This window comes from Columba livia, chromosome 16 (assembly GCF_036013475.1).
Source record: "Columba livia isolate bColLiv1 breed racing homer chromosome 16, bColLiv1.pat.W.v2, whole genome shotgun sequence".
NCBI classification, from domain to species: domain Eukaryota; kingdom Metazoa; phylum Chordata; class Aves; order Columbiformes; family Columbidae; genus Columba; species Columba livia.
This window is the reverse complement of record NC_088617.1, coordinates 14014822-14041511: the sequence shown is the minus strand read 5'-3', so window position 1 is coordinate 14041511 and position 26690 is coordinate 14014822. Positions and strand designations below refer to the sequence as shown.

The following is a 26690-nucleotide window of genomic DNA, read 5'->3' as shown; positions in this document are numbered from 1 at the left end:
TTGTTTCACAACTGAGATCCTGAAACACAAAGGTTTTTGAGAATAAAGGAAGAAATGTAGTTTGGGTGCTCAGGTGGTGATCAGGAACACCTTTGAGCTCAAGAAAATCGCCGCAAGATTTCGGAAGAAATGAGACCAAAGAAGCAGGTAATTGATGAGGAAGCTAGTGGTGTGAGGGGAGCCAGAGCACTGTGTAAGACGGGGCAGCCCCCTGAGCAGAAGGCGGTGTTTAAAACGTGGACTGGTGCGAGGATAGAATATTCCCAAGCAGGCACTGGCTCTGATTTTGATTTTGAGACTGACTGTGCTGAACTGGCAACGTTAGACCCCACAGGTCAACTTCACAATTGTGTGAATAGGTGGAAATGTGCGAGATGAAGTTCTGTCATCGCTATCCAGAATCACCTATGCAGTTACCCCAGGATACATAGAATTGAGGTCTGCAGTTCAGGAAAGGTAATTTTAACAAAATAGCCTTGAAAATGATATGATTTGAAGCACCAGAGAACATACGTTCTGGACAGATGTGTTTAGTTTAGCAAGAGGTGAGGAAATAATTTAATCTCTGCTTAATATTTCTGTGGAGACCAGGAAACGGAGATGAGAGGCCTCATTGGTTTAACGGACAGTTGTGTGTGAAGGTCCCGTGGCTGCGAACCGCAGCAGGGCCAGCTGGACCTGGGAAAAGTGTGGAGTGTTCTGTGCACTGTTGGTTTCTGGGACAGGTTATTGTCCTGGATTTGTTAAAAACCAAGTTTCTCCTTTAGTGAATGTGCCTGTCAGCTAAAGCTTCATATCAGCTGCATTTTCCTGGAGAACCAGATACATGTTTTGGTGAACATAGCAATGGAATGTGAAGTTATTGATAAGCATGGATGGACGTCTCGGGAGAGGGGCAACGAGAAACTGGTGACCGAGGAACTGGCCAACTGTGTATAACATCCCATTCACGTGAATACTTCATATAAAAGTGGGAGATCACGAGGATCTTGTCCCTTTTTGCTTATGGCGACATTAGGAGAGGACCTTGTGAGTCGTCCCTGCGAACTGAGGCCAGTGACAGACTGAATCCAGCTCCGGTTGGCTGCAGAGTCCAGTCCAGGGCTTCAGGTGCCAGCTCTGCAGTTGCCGGGACTTTCAAGATTGGTTTTGTATATTTTTGTATTATTTTTCTCTATTATATCAGTAGCATTAGTAAAACATTGTTAACGTTGCCAACTCTTCTCTCTGTCCTTCTTTCCCTCCCGATCGCCTGTGCTGAGTGGGAAGGGGGAGAGGGAGGGGCTGAAGGGGGAAGGAAGGGGAGAGGAGGTTAACAATACATCTGCCAGGGTTTTATTGTCACCCTGCAATCAAACCCTCGACAGTTATCAGTGTGTCACAGGGTGGAGTCACTTGTGGACTCTGAAGCTGCACATGGTGACATTTTACCGTGAGCTTACTGCTAAATGTGTCTTAGCTTGAACATCAGATGATAGAGCACAGTGAGATTGCTGACTTCAAGGCTGAAGGGATGATGTTTTCTCTGTAGTGAAAGTTAAAGGAGATGCTGTTGTTTGACCTGGAGTCTCTGTGCTTAATATTGTAATGGCTAATTGAATGCCAGGTGAGGAGTTTTAGTTTTGGTCATAACCATGGAAGAAGTGGAGGGAGTAGGTCTGTCAACTGTACTCAGAGAAAACACCCACAAAGTGCCTGAAAATCTGAAGCAAATATGGCAAACCTTTCTATCCGTGGAAACTAGTTGTAGTATGGTGTGTTGTGAGCAAAACTTGCACCGCTGAGCAAGGACGGGAATTCCCGTTGAGCCGTGGGGCGGTGGGCCCTGCCGGCGCCTCCGCCTGTGGCACTGGTGAAGAAGGAAAGTGCCCCCAGATGTGGCGGTGATGGTAATAACAGAAGCTTTGTTTCTAACTGTGTGGGGTTGTCTGTGTTTTTGTTACTCTGGACAGGGTCCTTTTGTGAGTTGCACACATTTTTTGTCTTTGCTTCCCCTCACCCAGTGTCTTGTTACCTTTGTTTCTGCGCTTCAGCTGACGTGATCCTGTGCTCCTCTTAACCTGTAGCTGAGCAGTTAGAAGCCATTCCCTGTGTCCTCTCCAGGATTCGTCCACTCAGTGGAGGGAAAGTGCTCTGAGCTGGATACAGGGGCTCATTGTGGTAGTTGTGTGATGGTACATTGGTTTCTTTTGTCGTAGTTTTTAGCTAAGTCTTTATGCTCTGTTACCCTATTCTGCTGCAGTTGAGTTTTCCTTTCATGTTAATTATTAAATAAAAAGTTCTCTTTTCATTGTCCTGAATGCTGGTTTTTACCTTTATAATCAAGAGAACCTTTCTGCACTTGCTTTCACTAAACCCACCGGCCATTTCACTGGCCGCTCCTGGAATGAGTTTTGTTCTTTATGAATCCAGCTTTTAATGGTGGGCAGCACACTTCAGTGTTGGTATTGACACACCTTGTCATTCTACCAGTGTCATCCAGTGGTCTGGCTTTGTCACAATTTTATTTCAATAATGGCTTGAAGCAGCATCGCTGTCAGGTTGTTCTCAATACAGCTATGGCAAAGTGTCGTTCTCATTACCTTTGTGAAAACACTCAAAAGCAATGTCTTCAATCCTAACTATTTTCTTCTGAAAATCAACTGAATATTGTGTGTTTTAACCAGTCTGTGCAGATGACTTCTTAATCCCTCCCTGCACATCAACCTCCATGGTACCATCACTTCAAGTTTTGTCTCTTTGTCATAACACAGCACTTAAACTGAGTATGCTGCAGATACAGCTATCTAGGCTGCTTTTCTTCACTGTGTATGCAGCTCGGTGACACCATTTTTGTTGCTGCCTGCTAAGAAGTCTGAACAAGCCGTCCCATGTTCTCACCGCCGGGTCGCGTTGGCGCTGCCTTTAACACTCCCATTCTGCGCCTTCCTGCGGATGTGCAGTTCTGGGAAGTCTTGTTCTTTCTGCACTGATGCTTATTTGTACTGTTTCTGTGTCTTTTTTGTGGTTCTTCTTTTCAGCTACTTCTAAAATAATATCTTAATTTTCATTCACGTGCTGGGTACCTTCAGCTTGGCATCGCTGTTGCTGGGCCTGGGTCTTTGCTTTAAACACTTCTTTCTTAATCCGCCGACTTTGCAAGTATGGAACTTGTATTTTAGGATTGGCGAACAAATGCAGGAATTGCATTTGGAAGCTGTATTGTAAGGATGACACCTCCTTTCCATTGTCGTGTTTTTTGTGAGGGATCTCTTTGATGCTCGGTGTGTGTTAGTGATGGAGAATTGCCTGGATCCTTTTCTATCTGTGTGTTGCCAAGTTTTTACCTTTCCGCTGTTGTGTTTGGTCACAGGTTTGCTCGTGGTTCAAAATGTTTCCTTTGTGTATTTCTTAGCAAAACCAGGAATTAAAAGTTTCTGCAATGCTGGAAGAGGAAATAGGAGTTTAGCAGGTCGAGTTTAGGTACGGGCCTGGGTTGCACAGCAGCGCTCTGTAAAACAGCTGCCTTCAAACCTCCTTCCATTTGAGTCTGAAGACATCTCCTGCTTTGCTTTTTTGAGAAAGTAATTAACTGTAGCTCATAGGGGATGTTTTTTAATAGATAAAAGGAATTTCCTTTTGCCTGGTTTCATCCTTTCATTGCTGTTTGAAAATGGGAAGAAACGTGCATTTTACTTGTCCGATGCAGTGGTGACGTACTGCTCCCTCGCACGTGGAAGTGACCGGGCTTTGGTGGTGGGACGAGGCATCCAGAAAGCAAAACAGTTATACGTAAAGAAACACACTCTTTTCCTTGGAAAGCGCTTTCACCAAAGATGAGAATAATTATAAACAGTTAAATAAATACTTGATAGAACTTAATATTCAGTTTTCCGACTAAAATAGATGCTTTTTGTGTAATTCAGTCTCTCATCTATTGTAGCACGTATGCATTAGCTGTTGAGGAAGGAACTCATGGAAGCAAAATGTCATTTTCTGACAGTAACTCATTCATAAAAACACCCTCATCATGACGACCAGCTTTAAGTAGTGAGGAGTTTTCCCTTAATCTTCCCTTCCCTTGATCCTGACGGCATTAACATTTTATTTTTAGCATTTCATAACATAACACGTTTGACTGCATGCCCATTCCTTAACTTTTTTGGTTGTTTTAAGTTTAGGAAACGATTTGATAAATATAGCAAATGCATGGGGGAATTTATCTGTTTTGTTCTTACAGTAACAAAACCTTGTAGGAGAACAGATTTTCTTGCATCAAAAAAAGCTGCAACTGCTGATCAAGATCACAAGTTTAGATGCAAGTTCTTGGACTGTTTAAAATCCTTCCGCAAAGCCAAGTTATTGCATTATCACATGAAATACTTTCATGGAGTGGAGAACGCTGCAGCATCACAGCAGAACCCTGTCAAAAGAAATATTCAAACCAGAGCTTCTTTGGCTTCTGAGAAAGGTAATCAAGAAAGGTCAAAAAGAGGACGGACCGCAGCTGGGTCACTGTGTAAGTATGTTGCTGTTCTCTTCCTTTATTTTAAAGGGCAGCAAGCAGGACAAGCAGGAAGGAGCTGAAGGAGCCTCTTTAGGGCTCCATCTTAGCATTTTTCTTTGTGGAGAAGCAGCATAGTGTGTCTAAACGGTGTTTTAAAGAAGATAAAACTGAAGAAATTCCTTCATCTAGAAATATAGATCATGTTCTGTAATGAACCGACCACACAGCTTCTATTATTCCCTTGCAATAACTCGAGTATTAAAACTCTCTTCTTTTTTCAAAACTACAATTCCCTGAGTTTCTGTTTCCCCCATCCCACAGCTTGACAAATATCTAAATAGTATTGTTTAAAGACTTCTGTCTTTGTGTGTTAAGGTAATGATCTGCAAAACCCCAGTTTTCTCTTGTTTCTTACTTAGTCTTCACATTTCATGGTCTGACTTACTAGTCCCTGTGGCTGCAGTATTTACAGTTCTCATTGCTGGGTGGGTTGTACAAAGGTCCTAGTGTTTAACAAATGCAATTGCTACAGCTGTACATGAAAAAGATCCTCACACGACTGATGGATAGTGGAAAGGGATACAAACTTCATAGATAGGAAAATGTTCTGAAGTGATAACTGCCTTGCAGTCTCCAGAATTGCGTTAACTTCTGCTTCGCCATCTCACTCCCCGAAGCGCTTGCTTGCTTCTGGTGTCTCACGTAGCATCAGAGCAGCAATCTGGGTGCAGCTGCGAACTGCAATGGTGGTTTGATAACTTACCCCAGTTTTGTTCTTGTGGACTGACTTCTCTTTGTACTGCAGGTCCGTAAAAGTTGCCATCTCTTGTCTTGTGTTTTCTAAAGCCAAGCTTTGTCTTTGCTGAATTCCCTGGTTTTTTTTGTCTTTGTGTTTGATCTTTCATTGATATTCTCTTTAGTTAAGGATTTCAGTCTTGCAAGTTGTTCACTCACTACAGCAGAATACATCCAGCATTACTTTGCTTCATGTCTGCTTTTCCTAGTGTGTCCAGCAAACACCTTTTCATTTGAGCTGCGACTGCCTGTCCCTAACGAGATCAGTGTAACAACGCGCGGCTACCGCATGTGGACTGCAATACCCCACACACCGTTGTAACTTCAATGCAAAGGTGTGAGCGGTGGTTAAGTAAGATTTTTCTTTAAGTGCCTCGGGATGTGCCAACTTGCGTGCATTATGCTTCACATGCAGCTTAAACAAGGCTGCAATACTGCCTGGAGGAACAGAACTGAGACGAGTGCTTTCTGAAGAGCAGCCACTGCCAGCTGCACAGCGTCAGCACAGGCTGCTCGCCTGGCACCTGCTTTTCCATAAACACACTTCTGTTCTGCTTTTTGTAACTGCATAGTTATCTTGCTTTGAGAAATTGTTTTCCTGTGATTGTCTTGAACTAACTGAGTAGTGACTCAAGGTCTTGACCCTTTCATTTCTCCTTTCCCCTGAGTGCACACTGTTGGTACCATCGTGGCTGCACTGGCAGGTGATTCTTTATGGTGTTGAGTTGTAACTGTATTTGCGTATTTTAAGCTCCCATCCCTTTCGTTCCCCATTTGTGGTTGGATACTTTTAACCTGGATTATTTCCATGATGTGCTTCTTAGCTTATTCCTGCAAATAGCCCCTGGACGTGCTGACCGCTGTTGAATGGTGCAGTGAGGTGGAAGGTGGACTGTGAAGTTCTCAAGTCACCTTCACTGTTGAAGGCTGATGTTGCGGAGCTACAGGACACTTTTTCTCGATGAAGAAAAGTAGTGTCCTTATCGGACATATTCTAGAGCTGATATATATTAAATGCCACTTGATTCTTAACTCAATGTGTTCTTAATTCTTCTAATTTTGTTGTAGGGGTAACGCACATTCTATAGTAGAGCGAACGTGGTTTCTGAGCATTTTGTGGTCTGTTCTTTTTGCAAGCATCTCTTGTGTTCTTAATGGTATGGATAGGAAGACAGCCTGCCAAGCAAGACCTTCTCCATGTCTACTGAACACTTGAATGTCATACTTTTGAAAGGCTTTTCCGGATGTTCTGCTTAGTGACACTGAAGGCTTTTGAATACATAATTATGGTGCATGGCGGGTTTACTTTTCATCTTTGTAGTCCTTTTGTGAGAAATAGTTCTTCTGTTCTAAGTGGAGATATTGAAATCATTTTACCTTTTGGTACAGATGTCCTTTTCTTACACTTTGCTATATTAGCTGCTATGTGTCCTTCTCTTACACTTTGCTATATTTAGTGCTTAAGAAAAGGTGGCAGTTTCTGTCAGATAAGACTTAAGAAATCGTGAGTCTTGTTATGCCATAAGCTTGGAGATACACTTGCTTTAGAAGTTCCGGGTCTCCTTACGGTTTCTGCTACATGTTAAATTACAAATAAATAACTAAATGGTGGTGTGGACTGTTGCCGAGATCTAAAGTGAAAATACTTATTGTTCCTAAAGTTCTAGGGAATTATGCACTATTCAGAACAGCAGGAAAACCTTTTCCGTGTAGCGCTTAAAGTTTAGAATTCTGATACAGAAAAGAAGGTGCATGTAAGTGATCTTCAATTACTATGTTGTGGGATGCAGGAAGGAACAATTTAAGTATAAATACTTCACACTGGAGACTCTGAAATGTCAACACCTGAAATGTAAATTGTGCCACTTGGCGTTGGTATCGAAATGTGAGTGAGCTGTAAAGGCTGATGTGGAACTCATCTGTCCTGTCTCTCTTTTCTCTAAGAAGGATCTTGCCTTTGCAGTGGCAAATTTGACATAGAGATGTCTAAATTCTGTAGTGGTTCTTCATTGAACAGCGGGGAAGGAAGCACCATTGTCTGTCTTTTATTTTAGATATGTCTTACTGCTCCGAACAGAATGACCCAGACTTAAATGACTGCTGAGTGAATCCAGGCAATACCCCTTCTCTTTGATTTATCAGGAAGTATTAGAAGATGATTATGATGAAACAACTATTCCCCCTGCCCCATCTTAAAACACCTTCATGAGTATTGCTCCTATTTGGATTGTAATGAAAGAACTGTCATTATGGAGAATAAGGCAGTTGATTTTGTGTCTCCGTGGAATACAGGAGATGTTTCTGCCTGCAGCTCTGGGTTGTGTTGCACCTCAGCAGTTGTTCTGCTCAAGAGAATCGAGACCTGCACAAATGCGTGTGGATGCGTAAGGTTAAAACAAGCTTTTTGAGCACAGAGTACAGATGGCTCCTCGAAGTCTGTCTTGCAGGAAAGAGTTGCTTAAGTTTTTGACACTTGAAATTGAGATGTTCTATCAAATTTATCATTTGCAAATTGAGTGTGGTGTGGTGGTGTAGAGTGTTAAAATTTTTGGCAGCTAGTTACTTGTTGATTGCCGTGATAAGTAGAACCACATTCCATGTTCATATGCATTTACTGTAAATAGGCTTTTTCTTTGCGGTCTCTCTCTGCACAGTCACTTAGTTTGCTGTTGAATTATTGTCGTGGTTCAACCCCAGTTGGCAACTAAGATCACAAACAGCCGCTCGCTCACCCTCCTCAACCCCCTGAGTGGGATGGGGAGAGAGTCAGAAGGGATGAGAGAACCTCATGGGTTGAGATAAGAAACAGTTTAATAAGATAACAACAACAAAATGTATGTATATATATCTATATCTATATATAGATAGATATATCTATCTATCTATATCTATCTATATCTATCTATCTATATATATATATATATATATAAAGACTTAATGCAATTGCTCTCACCAACGGCTGACTGTTACCAAGTGCGTCTTGTGCTGAAGAGCTAGTCCCAGTGCGGAGAGTGTTCTGATCCCAAACGGGCCATCCCAGCAGGAGGGTGAAAAGGCAAAGAAGGCCAAAGATTAACTGCAACACTGCAAAAGGCTGAACTAAAAAGCTGGAAAAGCCAGTCGGAACTTCCAGTGGAACTAATGAGGTACGAAAGACGGCTCCAGCTATATGGGGAGCATGACACTAGTGGTAGGGAGTACCTCATTGACCAGCCTGGGTGTCAGTGTGAATGCTGTCCCATTATTCTCCCTCCCAGCTGCTTTTTGTGTCTGCAAGGTGGACAGCTGAAGAAGTCCTTGGTCTCCATGGCAACAGCCAAAACTTCAGTGAGTTGTGATATTCTTTTACTCCCAACTTGAAAACATAGCCTAGCTGTTCAGTGTGTTCTCACATTATTCTCATACCAAATCCAATACAGAGTATGGTGCTAGCTACGAGAAAAAAGTTTCCAACTGCATGAAGAAAATTAACTCTATTTCAGTTAAATGAGCACTAATACGTTATCTCACACTGACTTGCGCCCTACAAACAACTTCGAAGGTGTCAGTTTCCTCTTTTCATATATGTCTGTCCATGTTCTTTAATATGAAGTACCTGCAAAAGGCTATTTTTAATAGTTTGGTTTCCTGATGTAGAGCACTCCAAGGGCATGAGGTATGGGATAGCTTGGTTTCATTCTTTGTACCTGCAGCTCGTAATTTGAAGGTCTCGAGTGAGTCTTTCTGAACTAGTGGCTTTCATTTTTTAGTAAAATATTTTCGTCCTGGAGGTTTAACAATATTTATTTCATGCCCTTGCGTTGAACAGTTTTTCTGAAATCTGAAAGTGAACTTGTGCCAGACTTCAGTGCCTGCACAGCTGACGCTCCCCCTCAGACCTTGGAGGGGTCTGCAGTTGGTAGGAGATTCTGAGCCCATTAGGTATGAACAAGTAGGAGAGTTGATACCTGTGTGCAAGAAAACGCCATCAAAACGTTCATTAAGGTCGCTCTTAATGCTCTTAGTAACCATGTAGTGCTGACGGATTTGTGTTGCTCTCAGCACACCTGTTGTACTGGTGGGGACAGCATCAGTCAATACCGTTGTGCTCCCAGGATGTAGTTCAGCTCCCCTGAGGAGTCTCGCTCTAATGGAGTTAAACCTGGTTGTGAGACTTTAAACACGCTGTGCAGCGTTAGGCCGCGGTTTTGGTACGTGGGTGTATAACGGCAGCTGAGTCTGGCAGGTTGCTGCCAGTCTTGGCTCTGCTGTGCTTGCCATGGGGAAGAAAAGAAAGCAACGGGCCTGTCATTTGTAGTTCAGAGACTGTAGAAAATCTGTCCCTTCTGAGGGGTCCATAAATGGAACTTCAATAAAAAACATTTTGTCAAGTAGGTGTGAATTTTTGTATGTGACCTCATTGTTGGAAAATTCTGCCTACTCAGAGTTAGTTACGATATGTTTTGTTAATGCACAAGTGTCTCAATGCCAGGAATACATGTAAAGAAAAAGAGGTCTCATCTTTACTTGTGTTATCAGTGAGATCCTAACTGCATGCGTAGGGAGCGGGTTGGCGAACTTGCTTTGGCAGCTTGAACACGTACGGCATCCGCTTGTCAGCCCATAGCTGCTCACACGTGAACGTGCGGCTGGGCAGTTTGCAGGGTGATCCTTCGGGGGTTCCTGCTTCCTCTGGCCCTTGGCTGCTGGATGGCTCTGCTAGGCCATGGGTGACCTGCAAACACAGGCTCGCTCGTTGGAGCAGGTCAGGATCTACATCAACACCCTGTGTTCTGCAGAATTGCTGATCGGCTTCATGGCTCATCTCGAGATACTGAGTTTAGTTTGAGAAGGAAGGCTGCATGAAATATTTCAGCTGTAAGCCAAGGTGTTACGTGGTCTTTTGGTTCTTGAAAATATCAGTGGATATTCTCAGCAAGTGATCTCACAGCTGTGGATGGTGAATACTGTCCTAAAACTTAGGAGCTGAGCCTCTTTGCTGTCTTTGAAGGCTGAATTATCTTAGCTGAGCTCTGACGTCTTTTGCATTTCTTTGAACAGAAGAAGGTGTCACAGAGTCTTGACATGCTCAGTTCTTTTAAGTTTCTGTCCTTGTGGTTTCTGCATGGTTGAGGTGGTTTTGTATTTCAGTTTGTTTCTAAGATTTCTGGCTCAGCTCTTGATGTGGAAGAGGATAGTTCCCTGGGCTCAGAGCAGACAGGCCTGAAGGAGGCTGAGGGCAGGTCATCAGCAAGCCTCTTCATCTCGTTTCTTATGGACGCATCTCCTGTTCCTAATCATGGTATTTAGCATCATCTGAGCTAGAAATCAATGTGCTGGTGTTTAATTCCAACATCACTGTGAACAACATCAGCCCAGCCCTGGCTATCAGGAGGGCTTTTGATCTATTTGTAGAGAATTGTTTAATTTTAATAATAATTAATGATATCCTGGATCACAGAGGTATTAAAGGGTACTAGTACCTATCTTGATTTTTGTTTGAGTCGGGCATCCTCGGGAATGTTTGGAAGTTATTGTTTAGGTGCCACCCGTGTCCCATCTCAGGATGTTGTCATGGGCCCTGTGTTAGGAGATGCGTGGAGGGCTCTGAGTGCAGTCCTGCTGCTCTCTGGGTTTTTGTGTTCCCTGGCAGTCCCTTGGGTGCTTACAGGGACCAGGGACTGGCCGGAGGAGTTGCTTATAGCACTGAGAGGAGTGGGAGGTGTTGGCCGTGTGAATATGGTGTACTGTGTGCTGTCTTGGCCTTTCCTGAAGCTGCGGCTGGGGAGGCGGGAGGGGCAGGATGGCTCAGGGGTCGGGCGGCAAGAGCACACGGTGCAGGTGATGCTAACGAGGAAAGTCTGAGCTTGGGGAATGCGTGAGTTCTAAAGGCAGATGCCCAAATACAAATCATTGGTTGTGGATGTTACGGTAAGTAACAGCCTTTGTTGTGTGGAGGGTAATTTTATAAATTGACCTGTCTGAATTATACTTGAAAATGTTCTTTTGAAAGGAAATGGGACACTAAATGTGGAAGGCTTACAAATTTGGATCTTCATGGTACAAGTTTTAACATTTACTTTCCCAAAAGTTTAATCTCGTCTTCTCAAATTTAGTGTCAGTGCCTGAAGTATATTTCAGAGTGCTCCAAGTTCCCATAGACCCTCTAAACTTTTCTAGCAATGGAACAAAAGGTGTTTTAAAACTTTACAGATTTGTTGATAGCTAATTTTTTGTCAATTACCGAAGAAAAATACAGCTGGTGTATTTTACAGCTACCTTAAACACTCCCAGCGTGGTGTTACTGGTGGCTGAAAAATCTTACAGAAATGTGTTAGCCTTTCTGTGTCATAGAAGATACGACCTGTTCCTCACAAAAATCTTAAGTTTCAGTCTCGCAAGGCTCAAACTAGTGGACACACATAGGGTTTTGTTCCATCAAGAGTCTGTGTGCACAGAGCTCGGCCTACAGGAAGCCCAACGCCTTGTGCTCTTCCAAAGACTGGGGCGGTCAGGGTGGCCACAGGGTTCTGCAGATGTGGATCCATGAAATCGGGGTGAGTTGTTTGGAGAAGGGGAGTTGAGAGGCCTAAGTGATGAGGTCATCTGGTTTGTACAGCTTCTTCTATTGTAATTTTGGAGTTCCCTGAGCTGGTGTTCTGTAAATATTTTTGGAACTTAATGCAGAATGGTGGACAATCAGGAAACTCAAGAAGGGCTCGTTAACATGACTTCTTACCCTGTTGTGCTATGAACAGTTTGCATTTCAGGAGGTTTGTTAGAACACTGGTGTTCCCAAACAGGTTATGAAGTACCTTAATCTTATTTTTCAGCTACTGTGTACCATGGAAAAAAGTTTATCTGAACTGACGAGGTCTTGTTCAGCCACTAGTCATGGAAGTTCTCAGATGAGCGGATTCTCTTAGCAAGAAGTCCTACAAAAGTAGACCTGTATTTAAAACAAACTCTTTGTACTTGTTCCTGCTAGAGGAGAGGTTCGTCCTGTTGAAAATGGAAAGCCAGAAACATACTCGAGTATCTTATCAAGGAGTATCTTCTGGTTTTGATACTTGTGCGTACTGTGGTATCTTAGCACGGAGTATCGTGGAAGAAGTCTTGGAGCTCTTGAGGTGAATAAGCACCCAGGGAAAGGCAGCAGTGAGTTTGCTGACTGGACAGAGGGTGCCTTCCTGACACAGTCTTGTGTGGAAATTTGGAGTTTGGTCTAGTTTCTGTCTTCTGTTGTGGCTGCTCTAAGGCCCTGTGGCAGGTGAGTAGAAGGTGACTGTTTACTTACAGAAATAGTTACAAACAGCTCCTTCTTTTGTCCCTCGAGTTCTAATGCAACCTCCAGAGTGAGAGGACCAGGGAAAAAGTCATCTGATGGCCTTCAGATTTCTGGATCTTGGAGTTTCTTTTGACTGAAGAGACCTGCTGGATTCTGAAAGCTCTGTACTGATGCGTCTTAACGCGCCTTGTTATAGCTTCAACTTGAAGTGTTGGTCAGGGCAGAGTATTTCATCCAATTTCTTCTCCTAGATAAGCTCTCTTGGACTCTTTGCCTTCAGTTTTCAGTCATTCTCAGGTACTGCTCGCATTTAGTTAGAGGTGTCCAAGTGAAAACACAGCTGGTATGTAAGTCTGTCATGAAGAAAGTCGCCTTTTGTATCCGCCGCACTTTCGAGATGCTCATGATGATAGAGTTGGACGTTCTTGATGAAAATCACCAGGCTGCCCCCTTGGCTATGGGTCTCCTTGTCCGAGACACTTGATGTCATATTCCAGACTGCCAGCATACTCATCTCGCTCAGCCTGGCTGTCGAGCAGCGCAGCCTGTATCAGCTTCACTTCTCCTTCAGCACGTCCAGGACTCATTCAGTGGGTGCTAGCAGCAGGTAGGAAGATGAGAACTATTTGACTAAATGCAATCTTGGGTGAAGCCATGTCTGTATCTCTTGATTTTTGTGATTTTTAGTTAGTGATCCTGAATTCTTGCATCTCGCTCTCAGTTGAAACACTGTTGGTTGAGTGGTGTGTATTTAAAAATGCCCATCCTTAGACATGCAGAGCTTCTTTATGCTACTTATACATGTTTCATTGCAAAGCACACGTAGAGAACAGGCTGTGGGTCCTCTTAACTCAATCAACAGGGCTCCTTTTCTCTTAAAGAAACTACTAATAAAAATTACCTGAGCCATATCTTTGCCAAACTGAACTGTTTCTCTTTCTGTCTTTCCTCAAAGCCGTGATATTTCTGAAAGAACAGAGCTTTGCGGAATGCATTTGCATCCACTGTTTCTTTTTGGGGAAAAACAAACCCACAAAAGCATTAGAGTTTTAGCCTTGAAGTGAGCTTCTCCATGGTCAGGTTGCTGGGCTTGTGAGCGGTGTGATCGGAACCCGGGCTGCCGGAGCGGCTGCTGCTGAAGTGGGCTCACCTTTGGAAACTATTTAAAGCTTGGACTTCATCTTTATTCTCTTTTAGATGCTCCTCTACACATAGCCCTCAGGAGTACCCCATCTAGAGACGAAAAACTAGAAAAGAGAAGAACTTCAACTCCTGTAAGTGCATTAAATAGTCACCGACATTCTGTTAGAGACCAGACCAAGAACCACATAGCGAGATCACTGCGGAAGCCTCAAGAAAACGTTGAAAATGGTACGCCTTTTTGGTTTCACACAGAAAAGTTAAGCTTGGATAAGTTCTAAGCATTGTAAGGAACTGCTGATACTGACAAAGTCTTCTGTATACCCTCTTTTTGGAGAATTTAATTTTTTCTGAATGTACAGTATAAAATGTAAGTGGTATTTTTTTCCATCGTTTCTTTGCAGTAGCTTCAAATGAAGACTCAATATAGGGAATTTTATAAGTGTTCTTGCTAAACACGTTGGGGTTTGATCTTCCCAGTCAGGGTGTGATACTTTTAAGATGTAGAGAGTACAAAAGTATTTAAGGACATGAAGAAATTCTTGCTTATTTTTTGCTCATTTGATACATGTCTTAATTCTGCTCAACTCCTGGTTGTCCAAAGCATTAAATATTTTAAGCAATCCTATACTTGTTGAGATACTCAAACTTAATGAAGGAAAAAAAGAAGGGCGGGGGAATGACAGCCTGGTTTGTGCCCTTGTAGTTGGTTTTTTAATGGAATTTGACTACCCATAGTCAACATTTCTGCGCTGCTGAACGTCTCTGAACAACTTGATTTCACAGCTTGGACTGTTAAGTGGCATAGTGTGAACTCTGGAATCTACTTCAGTATCGGTTGGTAACAGGCAGGTGTGGGGCAGGGTGTGTGTATGCATGTCCATATATATATTATTAATATATATTAATAATATTTTTATATATACCTAAATAATGTATAAATACTTTCCACCATACTTCCAGACTTACTACATCTACTACATCACTTACTGCTACTGCTACGTTTACTACGTATTACACATACTACATCACCACTTTCCTTCAGGTACACAGTGTGAATTAGAGTCACAATAATGAGGAAAACTCAAACGAAACACATCTGCGCTTGGACTATTTTGTCTGTACCGGGTGATCCCGATTCTGGAGATGCTCTGGAATGTCCCCGTGCGGGTCACCGTGTTGTTCTGTAGCTCACACTCATCAGTACTTGGCACGTGTCTCTATTCTCGAGCATCCTTTGCTGCCTCCCCTGTAGGAGGGGTCTGGGTGAGCTCCTGGTCTGGTCACTCTCTGCCATTCAAGGGAATTGAGAGGTCTTAGGTCTTTTTACGGTTTTGCAAAAACAAGTGCTTGTGTGATGAATTTTTAGGATTACATAAGGCAGTTTATTGTTCTCTTTGATCACGGGAATCTCTGAGGATGTTCCTAACCTGGGTGGTCTTTTTTTCAGTCAGAATTCATTAGACTCCATAGCGCTTACAAAAAACAACTCGAGACAAAAATATTCTTCAGTACAGGGTTTTTGAAGGCCTGTTTTATAATACTCATCCTTTGCAGATTCTTTTTAAGGAAAAAAGACCCTGCATTAACTGTGCTGTGCAGTTGAGTTGGCTGTACACAGGAATTTACAAATACTTGGATTTTTTGAGATTTTTAAAGGATATGCTGGCAAGCTCAAGGGGAAGAAGCCTGGAAGAAAGTGACAGTGTTGATAGTGACTGAAGTAGCGTGCTCTGCACTCCTGCTTATCTTAAATCAAATCAAATGAGCTGATTATGCAAATTTTAGTTCCCAAATGAAAGATGCCAGTTTTTCCTACCTATGTTGACTTCAGTTATTCTCTCTTTGCCCTTATGGAGGAATAAAACAGCAGAGCTTACTTGCCTGCCTGTGCATGAGCAGGGGTGGGGAAATGGTGCCACAGGATCCTGAGCACGGCAGGACCTGGAGCTGAGGACAAAGGAGCGTAAGAAGGAAGTGGGAAGCTCTTGTGCTGAGGCTGAAATCTGAACCTCTCTTTCCTTTCTGATTTTGGTGTTGTGGTGGGGTTTTTTGGGTTGTTACCCTCCTCAGTAAATGGCAGCAAGGGGGGGATGAAGTTTGTGTTCTGCGCTGCCAGGCACGTTTGTTCCGCAGGACACGGCCTGGGCGCGCGGGCTGCCCGCGGGTAGCGCGGTTCCAGCTGCCGTCACTAGCACCGTGCCAAAAGGGGACACGAGCGCACAAGTAGCAGGAGATGTTGAAGGACTCAGAGGATGGGGAGATACAGAGCTCGAGTCTCCCACGAGGAGGAGCTGGTGAGCTGGTCCAGCGTGACTGTGATTTCCAGTTCCTCAGCGAGCTGTGTGTACCGTGAACCTGTCGTTGTGCACTGGGGAGTTTACTGTTGGCACGTAGGAAAGAGGTTGACATGACACACTGGTATTGCTGGTTCGCTTCATGACCAGGCAGGATTCTTGAATGTTTTGTGCAGGAGATTTCTTACAGTACAAAGTGCGTTTCAGTGCTTATTCTGGTATCGGTAATCAGAAATTGAACTGGGTTTCCAAATGGGGTGGTCAGTGGTTTAATCAGCCAAGCGCTCCGAGAGCAGAGCCCTTTTCAGATGCAAGGCATCCTTCTGGAAGAGATTTTATGGTTGCACCTTTATTCCCAGCTGAGTCAGAATAATTCACTTAGGAACTGTATACGCATCTAGAAATTGTGCTGCAGAGACCTAAATCTGAAAAGCACGAGCTGTGAAGCAGTGCTGGGATACAGAATACAAGGGGTTGTGCGCATTAACTTGTGGCGGGGTTGTACTTCACGGCAAGTGCTCTGGAAACATGCTGTGAGGATGGACCTGATTGAAAGATATCACTCAAGTTATGGTGGCTTAGGTGTTGTTTGTTGGGTTTTATTTATTCCTATGAGAACAGGATGGAGAACAGATGGTGAGAGAACAGCAGTTAAGGCCAACTGAGCCAGTCGTTACTCCAGTTTCAATGATAACAAAATATTCCACTGAGAAACTGTACTAGAGTGGAGGGGCTGCGGTTTTGTTCTTGTCAGACGTCTGTCATAATGCTGCTGAAGTGTTCAGCCATAATAATTTAGAAAATGGATATAACAAATCCCCTAGTATTTTGTGTTTTAATAATCTCTGAGGCGTGTGAGTAGTAAATGGACAGTGGGGCTTTCTCCGACATGCTGTTGTAACTTCGTTGTGGGACAATCGAATTAGAATGTAAACACATTGTTCCAGTTACGAAAGCTGGGAATTATCGCAAATAAGTTTTCTTGTTCTTTGCAGTGGACTGGCCCTGTTTATCCAGAGAAACCTTGGAAGTCTTTAAAAATCAGTAGAATAGGTGTGTATATATCCTAAATTAAATTGGAATGTTGTCTAATTTCAGCTGTCAAAGAACATGAGAAGAACAAAGAAAGAAAATCCAAAGACTGCGGAAGGTCCAAGTCCAAGAAGAAGAAAAAAAAGAAAAAGAGAACTAAGCCTGGTAAAGCTCTTTGTTCTTTTGTAGAGGAGAATGTCTTCGTTGGTTTGTATTGCCTGTTACCCAGATCTGCACTCTTAGAGCACACACTGCAGATAAGACTCCTTTCCATTAATCTGTTGTTCTGATTTTATTAATCATTAATGCTGGATGATGTATTACAATAGCGTTTGTAGTGACACAGACTAAATCTGACTCTGAAACGGGTACGTCAGGCTTTGTCTGGCTTTTCATTAGCAAGTGCACTTGTATGCAAGTTTGATCCAGTTAAAGAGGGTGCAGATCCCCTTGATTTGTTACCACATACCCCATGTACCAGATTGTCTGAGTTATGAGTGAGTTTTGGGGCTCCTGTGTGACCGACGAGTTTGGAAATGTTGCTGGGTCCTCTCTGTCTGCCATCGACATTGCCATTTTTACATCTTCGCTTAGTGTGGCATTTCAGAGACTGACAATGAGCCCTATTAAACCTGTCACATCCTAATTTTTTTTCCGAAAGGATAAATCTCTCCTTTCCTGGTGAGATGAAGTAAAAGCCTGGTTTAAAGTCTACAGTCACGCTGTGCATCATACTTATGTTGTGTATCATAATGTTCCACCTGCATTAATGGGGTTGTAGCAGGAATGTGTCTTCCCCGCTGATTCCATGTAAAGAGGCTTGAGAACGCTTTCCTGGGGTCACTTCACACTTTGAAGGTGTGTAGGCTCAGGTGTAACTGGTGATTGGATTCTCCACTCCTGAAAATCACAGTTTATTCGGCAAGATTTCTCTGGTGCAATGTTTGCAGATCAGGCCTGGCAGCTTCCTCTGCCCTTGGGTGTCTGGGGTCAGGAATGCAGCTCATTCAACCTGGCTGCAGAACTGGCTAATTAGAGCTCCTTGGGGAGGAGCTTCTGAGATGGGAGAAAATAGCTTATCTGTTGGTGTGCTGCCGTGAAGAAATAGGGCAAGCTGTCGTGGGAGAGGAGAAGGTCAGGAAGGCTGGCAGACTGACTCAGAGCTGTACTGAAACAAAGAATTTCAGTGAGTTTCTGATTGAATGGTGCCCTCATTTATAATGATAATATGCCAAGTATGATTTGTAAACTCATGCAATAGTTGCACGAGTAGTACCCACACACTGCTTGTCCATCTGCCTTTGGGTTTTAAAACGTCGTTTGCCTTTTTTGATGTCGCCCTTATGGTTCTTCAGGAGCTCTGCAGGTTTTCTCCAGGTGTCTGCTGCTCCTCGCTGCGCCCAGCCTGTGTTACCCAGGGAGCAGGACAGACAGATGGGAGCTTCACAGAGCAACCGGTCGAGGTGTTTTCTCCACACGTTCCTAGTTGGGGGTTTTATTTTCCACCCATGCCTCCTGTTCTGTGCATACACCAGGGAAATACCAGGAGCGATGTTTTCTGTCTTTGTGAGGTCAGGGGATGTGTGAGGCCCATGTGAATAACAGCGGGATGTGAGGGGGAGGTCCCAGCTGACAGTGCTGTGTGGAGGTGCCTGCAACGCAAAACCGTTTATAAACATGCGCACCCTGAAAGAATAGTTAGCTGTAAGTAGCCAGTGAGTTCAGCCTTTCTCATGTCGGCAGGGAAGGATGACTGAGCTGCGTAAGGTGTTTCTGGTTCACACAATGACTTTCTTGCCTCTAGAAAGCTTGTGGATCTTTGAGCAGCACAGTGAAGTCCCAGAGTCCTGGCATGTTGACGTGGAAACTGTCTCAGTGAATTACACGCACTATGCTATGGGCATGTGCGGTGCTGGTTTTTCTTCTGTCAACTATTCTTGACCGCAGATTTCTAATAATACCACTTCTTGCTGTTTTACAGACTACTCGGGCAGTGAAGAAAACACAGATGTTTCACAGGAGCTCTCTCCTGAAAAATCGATCGTCACAAAATGTGTTTCTTCAAATAAATCATCTGCCCACCCAGGCGCGCTGCTGCACTGCTCTGACTCTGCACAGCACAGGGGAAAATCAAAACCAAACGGTAAGACGACCCCCTCTGCGGTTTGGTGCTGTCTTTCATTGCCGGTAAACGCGTGAGCTGGACTAATGCAGGCAGGAGCTGGGACTCATGATGTATATTTGGCTATTCGCATGCAGGACGATCCCATTTCATTTGCCAGAGCTTGATGTTGCTGCTTTTTGCTTTGACTTTACCTTCACAGAAGCTTTAAGGCTGTTGTCCTTATTTCAGAACTCATTTTGCACCTTTTTGCAGCACCTTATTAACTCGATAATAACGTTTAAACCTCATTAATTCAATTGTTCATCTTTCCTAAGCTTTCCTTAAAGTAATAACCTAATAAGAGTTAAAAATAGATGCTGTGTGAGTTTTATACAGTATGTGTGCTCTGTTGGAGCGACTTATGGTTGTGGTTGTGTGTAGTTCTATAGGCAAGAGTATGTACATGGCTGTAATGACTTTCTGAGCTTCATAATGATGAGAAACTCTGGAGTACTTAATGTTTTCATAGGACTTCGTAAACTTTTGTAATTTTTAATATCTTGGTCCATCCTGCTATTTACTCTCAAAAGCCCATAAAATAAAAAAGGAAGACAAACATTTTGTTCTTTCTAGTGTTCTTAAAGCTCGGACATTTGAAGACAATGGAAGATGTAGGACAGCTTGATTGTGTGCAGGAACCTTACATTCCTTATTGTACATAAACATTGAAAGAGGTGCAAAGTATTGGAAATGGGTTTGTTTCGTCCTTTCCCCAGTTGCTTTGCTGCTTTTTGCATCTGCAGAGCTTGTCCTGACACTTAAAAGCAGTGCTGTATATAACTAAGGTGTGGTGCAAGGAGTAGTTGAACTGTGTGGGATGAATGTGCAGCGCGCTTAACCTGGTGCTTCCAGAGTGCGTGAGGAAAGCGGTGTATCTCAGGGCTGCAAGAAAACTTTTAAACGTGAAAATGAACAACGCATTGGGTTCTCAGCCCCTTTAATTTGAGAACAGCTGTTTCTCCAAAAGATGGAGTTTATACCACAGGCTGGTTCTATTTGTACAGTCTTGTTTCAAGGACTAAGTCATCGAGATAGTTCTACCCAGTATAGGTGAGAGGCCACAATCTAGTTGAGTAACAAATTTTTACCCTCCAGTCTCCTCCAGCTCCTTAGTGTATTTCCCAAATAATTAAAATGAATTTAAATCTTTATCTTCTCCCTCTGCCCCTCCATTCTGTCCCAAGGAAGGTGTAGGCATTGCATGAGTATTACTGAGGTGAGCATCTCAGTTTAGCGTGTTGTTCCATACAGATTCTCCTGGTGGTTTTATTCAATCCACAGAGATGTGTTAATGCATCAAGTAGCGTGGGAGCGTTCTTAAAGAACAGCTTGGCCAGTGGCCTCTGCAGGAGTCTCCGTGAAAATGGTCATTTTGTTTGAATAGTCATTTCAGTTCAGTGTTGGGCTCTGGGTGCTTCTGTAACAGACATCACTTGGTGAGGTGGAACGGTTCGTAAGACAGGACCCTCTCAGCTCTTTCTTGGAGCTCTGCGCTTGAAGTGCTAAGTTGCTGTTCTATACAAGTTGCAAAAGCTATTGTGAATATTATTTGAATTTATAAATCTGGTTTTGTGCGAGGGCAAAAAACATGGACTCCAGACAATTCAATATGAATTCAAGCAAAGCCATTTATTACAGAAACAAGCCTCCTTAGATGTGCAGTTATTTCCTGATCACGCGTCCACGCTCCAAGCGTGCGTTGGCTGATTGGATATTGTCCATGCGTTGGCTGATTGGATATTGTCCATGCGTTGGCTGATTGGATATTGTCCGTGTTCACGAGCTGTCCACGCGCCCGAGTCTCACGGCTAATAGGTCTGTTGATTGACGTCGTGTTGAGGCCCTGTTAGTGTAGAACTGCCTCTCTCCCACAGCAGGTCCTGTTTTCAGCTTTCCGAGGTGGCCTTGAAATTCCTTTAGGCCGGGCTAGTTCAGTAACAAATCTCCATTTAATAGAAACCCATCCACACATTAACTTCAAGAAAATCCCTCAAATCTCCCACCATTTTGCTTATCATACTCATCTAAAGAGACTTTGTGCCTTTGGTTTGAGGTGCTGTATGTTGAGAGTACACTTGTAATGGCAGAAGCTGTTAAGGTGGAGTATTTTGAAAGAGCTATTAATGAGAGTATCAAACTTCATTATGTAGTAACCTTCGATGAACTGACTCGTTATTGAAGGTTACTAGATAATGTGTGTTGTGATGTTCCTTAGATTACGCAGTGAAGTGATGCTTTTAGAAATGTGTGTCTGCGTGCTTGGGATGAAGTCTTGAGAGTTATTTGACCTCTCTGTAATCACTCAGGATTTTGTCTGCCTGCTCTTTGTGCAGAGGACGACACCCTGAGTGAGTCATCTCTGGACAGCTTGCTCTGGAGTGACGACGACGCCAGTCAGGACGTTGATGTCACCACCAACCCCGACGAAGAAGCTGAAGAAAGTGATTTTGAGATTGTCCGGTGTATTTGTGAAGTAAAAGAAGAGAATGACTTCATGATTCAGGTATGAAGTGGAGGGCAAATGCACGTTTTAGGGAATGCAGCGGGAGGTGTCAGTGGAAAAGCTGTTGTAGAAATATGCACAGGTGTATTCTGTATATGAAATAAGTTATTGTTGTCCTCTGAAGTCATAAGAGGTTTTAAGAGAACCTGTCAGGGTGAGTAGCTGGTATGACAGGTAGAAAACTTTGCTTTCACAGTTTGTGAAAAATCTTCAGTTTGTCTCTTTTTTTAATTGACGGAAAGTAGGACAATTCTATACAGTTGGCTTGTCACTCGTGGATTTGCATTTTTCTAAAGATTAGAACACTTCCTAGGTTTAGAAAATACATATTTAAAATCAGTGGCTTTTTCCTCTGGCTTTTTTGCTTCTCGCTAATCCTGAGCGTGTTCCGAGCGCCGCCGGAATGGTGGTGCCCTTCCACGGCTCTGCCCTCGCGGGGAGCGCGACTGACACGTCTTCTGCAATCCAGAGACAGGATGAACGACACAAATCATGACCTGAGTGTTTTGCTTTGAATCAGGGCTGCGTTTGTCCATGCTGCAGCTGCTTCTGTGGTTTCTAAATTCAGAGTTCCTGATCTCTGTAAAGCCATCTGTCCATTCTCCATATACATACTCTTTTTAAACCAACTTTACAGAAGACCGTTTCCAGCCAGATCAGTGTCTGTTATCTCTTCTGCTTAGAACTGTTGGTAAAAGCCTCTTTGGAACTGCCCTGCCTGTTTACTTTTGCTTTTTGAGATGTTTGGAAATGATCGGGAAACCATTCCCCACGGAGCTGCTCTGACCCGTCCCACGCAGCTCCTCTTCATTTCAAATATGAACTTAAAAACTTCTTCAGCGTTTTTAGCTCTAGTTCATTTTGCCCCTGCTGCTTACATGGGATGCACGGTCCCCTTTGGGAATTCTTAGGTCAGTCTTAGAAGGATCGTATGTAGGGGCTTAAGTTTGTGCTGCTCTTGAACCTGGATCATGAGCTTTTTATCGTTGCCCTTCTGAAAAATTGAGTGGTGGGGTTTTGTGTGTTTTGGGATTTTTGTGTGTGTTTTTTGGTTGTGAGGTGTTTGTTTTTTGGTGGTTTTTTTGTTGTGTGGGGTGTTTCTTTAGGGGGCTCCCACCCTACCTCAATAACTGCGCTTGTTGTGGGAGCTCCGTTCACAGTGAGAGCAGCGCAGCCGGGCCGCTGTGCCCCTTGCGAACTCGGAGGTAATTGCTGTGTTCTTTTGCGAAGGTTGTTTTATTGGTGGAAGGATATGGTGTGACATTGACTGCAGAACTATTTTTCTGGCACATGAATCTCAGCCCCATCTGCAGCTTTTCAATTCACTTTCCCCAGCATTCTGTTGCTATTTTTTGTGAGGTTCAAATCCCGCTTTGTAGGGCCCTTTTCTGGGATAGCTGCTGGCATGTTCTGTGAACTGTGCTGCTTTTTTGCTGTTTGGGACCTTTTTGTTGGACTTTATTGCTCGGATGGCGGCAGAAACCCATTAAGGAGCAGAGGGGGTACACTGTTTAAACTGTAGGGTCAAGAATTCTCGGCTTCTGCAGGAGGACAATAGAAACACCTTTTTTGCATCAACATCAACAGCATCACTTTAGAAATTTTTAATACAGCTAGCTAATGTAGCTGAGCTTGGTGCTTTTATTTTTTCTTGGTTTTTCCATGTGCTCAACAGTCGGGGTTTAACAGCTAGCTCAACAGGGTAGTGGGTTTTTGTTTGGCCATCCATACTATTTAATGGAGAGTTGCTCTGAAAGGTTATGACAGTTTTTCCTCTTAGTGCTGATGGACGCTTGTGTTGGATGCTGACAACACAGGACGAAAGGCACCTTGTTCATTATTGGGCCAGGGTGTGGTGGTGGACAGTGGTCAAAATGACATGGAAGGACATGACAAGGAGGACATGGGCCGTGCAGAGCTCTCAAGTAGGGGTTTGCAGGCTGCTTCTGAGGTCGGTTTTCTATGTTGAACAAGTTTGGGCTGTTTGTGAGTAAATTTCAAAGTTTTAAACGCTTTAGGTGTGTTATAAAAGAGTTGTGTAGGAGAGCAGGTTATTCTCTGGTGGAGAGCGGGGTAAGGAGCTGGGTTCATTACAGGGACTGAAGCAAGAGGAACTGGGGAGCAAGGAGCTGATAAGGATATTTTCGGGGGGTAGGTTAGGCAGATGGTTTGCTTAAGGCACCAAATGCTGTGCTCCTCACACCTTTGTCAGCCTGTAGTTTCTGGGAAAATGTTTTGAACAGTCTGACTGTGTGTTGTTGATGTAGAAATGCCTGAGTTCGCTCCCGGTACAGAGCGTTAATGCAGAGCAAAGATGCCATGTTACACAATTATGGAATGATGACAAGGGGGACCTATTTTCAGCTTTTCAGTGGTGTAGGGCTGAGATTGACACTTTGACTTTATAGAGTGAGAATCCTGTGTAGTTGTCGTAACTTTAAGAAGGAAAGATTTCTTCCCTATTTCCTACTCCAGCTTGACCCTTGGAGACTCAAATTTGGAAGCGTCTGCTCTCAAAGACTTGCCCTCTCTTCCTGAAGACGTGTGATTTTGCACAGTGTACGGCTTTTAGAAGAATATTGCTGTTCTTTGCCCCTGTCTCCAGGGGGTGTTCATTCTGCCCCTGCTTTTCCTCCGCGGTGACCGGGCTGAAATATGGACACTCGGGCTGTTTGTTGGAGCACCTGCCCTGACCTGGTGCCAGGAGCAGTTTCCAGGGCGGTTTCTCCACGTGTGATACTGGGGGTCGTTGCTCCTGGGATACGTGTATGGTGCCTTATTATCTCTTTGAACTGCACGCATTTCCATGAATATGCCCAATTTAGAAATAATGAGGGGAAAGTGTTAGTTTTTTTTAATTTGCTTTTGTTTTCCTGGAAGACCAGGGACCATTAAGGTTTAATGAAACTCTTACACAGTTAAACCAAGAGTTTCATTCTGGTGTCTGTAACTTTGCAGGGAGGGGAGATGACTGGGTTTCGTTTTGGAGCCTGTGTAAAACCGTAGTTTAGTGTTAGTGGTGGAGGCAGATCCTCCCTTTGGAGACTCAGGCCCAGAGAAGTCCAGCCTAAGTGTCATTGTCCCTTCCTTGTGGTTTTTATACCTAAGCATGGGTGAACTTGGGTGTGACACAGAGAATTCTGGGGCTGGATTCGGTCACCGTGGAGGTGATGGCTGTAAAGGGACTTAGGACATTTTTGTTCTGGTAGATGAAAAGCTGCTTTAAATACATGTCCATTGAGTTTGGTTGTTTTGCACTTGGATTTAAATATCTGCAGCAGAACTGGCAGATAAAAGGAAGAACCTGTGCCCCGATGGGCCAGACATTTAAATATCAGCAGAGTGAAAGAAAGTTGGGATGCTTCATTAGAGCTGTGGGCAGGCTCGCCGGGAAGAATCCCCGAGCATAGCTCTGTGCCATATGGTGTGATTTACAGGACGCAAGTGGAACTATTAATAGCTCCAGGAGCTCCCTTCTTATTTTTAGCACGCAGTCTGTTTTTCTTAACCCATTTTCTTCCTTTTAGGACACCTTTCTGGCTCCTACTCACGATCTTTGTGAAAGGAGAATGGTCTCAGCCTTATTGCTTTAGGACTCTTTACCCATTTTGTAAGGCAAAGCATTGTTAGTCCCATCTTTCAGAAACCTGCTTCTCACCTTTTACGTTCTCAGTGCTTCAATTTCCTCCACGCCCGGACCACTAATTCATTACGATGTTGTTACCAAGAGCTGGCAGGCCCTTTCTGTCTCTCCTGCCTTGAGGAAAGGCAGCAGATCAGAGCATTAATAAAAGCGTTTGCAGTGGTGTTGAGCACAGATCAGCAAGTTGGCGTCTTCGTAGGTCAGTGAAGAGCAGCGTCCGAGCTCACTGGAGTTTGTGGCTTTGTTCAGCTTGTTTTGAAAACCTTTGCCAATATTGATGACATTGCTTCTGAAGCACAAGCCAAAAGCTTAATGCAGCAAAGGTCATGATCTGTTGTCTCACTGCTTGTGGAAACGGTAATTCTGAGCTGACACCAGTTTCAAATCAAAATTGACTTCATATTATGTGGGGCTTTGTCCCATGTTTCAGTGGTCTTCAGGCTAAAGTTTAAGGCCTGGGTGGTGACTGAAACAGAACACGTGGATGTAGTTTTTCCTGCTCTAAAGCTGTGTGACTTCGGGGACAGCAGCTGCATTTTAAATAGCGTAGGGCCCAATTCTGTTCAATCTGTGCTGATGTGGTTGCTCACACTTAAAGGATGTCAGAAGCTTGTAACACCAGTACAACTGCGTCTGCACTCCGGTTTTGTATCGGTAGAGCTACTTCAGAAGTATTAATAGATGCAAAGTATAAATAAAGCATAATATTGGTTAGTCCTACGTGACATCAGTACCCTTTGGATTTTATACTTGAATATGATCTGTTGTTTGGTGGGAAACCTTTTTGTTCAGAAAACCTGATGTATTTTGCTAAAGAAATCTTGATTGCAAACTGTTTTCTGTCCTGATTGTGTGTGCTTGTATCTTGGGAAAGATTTTCATCTCCAAAGGGAACGTGTTTGTACCTTTTTGTACCTTTTCATAATTGTCATTCTCCAGAAATCCATGTGAAAAATGTGTGGAAGGGGTTCAGATTTTATTGTTTGATTCTTTAATGTGTTTGCTTGTAGCTCCAAGAGAGGGGTGGGTATTAATGCACCTTTTTATCTTAAAATATGTAGATGATGTGTCTCTTAATTGAGGTGATCTTATTGAGCTGCTGTAGGTGTCATTTCTGTTGATGTGCACTTCTTGACTTTGAACAGTGTGAAGAGTGTCTGTGCTGGCAGCATGGAGTCTGTATGGGTTTACTGGAAGATAATGTACCTGAGAAATATACCTGCTATATTTGCCAAGATCCTCCAGGTACAGAAATTTAAGGTTACAGAGCCTTCTTATGTATGTAGTAACTTTATTAGTTTATATATATATATATATTGCAAAGATTAAACTACTTGTTTTGTTCCCCTAGCTGTGTCTGTCG

At 43.5% G+C, this 26690-nt stretch overlaps 1 protein-coding gene across 25 annotated transcripts in view; it reads left to right on the top strand.

Moving 5' to 3' along the window:
• PHF20 (PHD finger protein 20) overlaps positions 1-26690 on the top strand; it is a 74273-nt gene that overhangs the window by 34238 nt on the left and 13345 nt on the right. For 9 of the 25 annotated variants that reach the window (XM_065032635.1, XM_065032636.1, XM_065032615.1 and 6 more), the window contains 6 exons: positions 4220-4498; positions 13746-13919; positions 17084-17182; positions 18999-19160; positions 21488-21684; positions 26473-26572. In XM_065032635.1, the coding sequence (XP_064888707.1) occupies positions 4220-4498; positions 13746-13919; positions 17084-17182; positions 18999-19160; positions 21488-21684; positions 26473-26572 (1011 nt within the window). The remainder of the gene's footprint in view (positions 1-4219; positions 4499-13745; positions 13920-17083; positions 17183-18998; positions 19161-21487; positions 21685-26472; positions 26573-26690) is intronic. The other 16 variants (XM_065032624.1, XM_065032625.1, XM_065032623.1 and 13 more) reach the window with 7 other exon arrangements.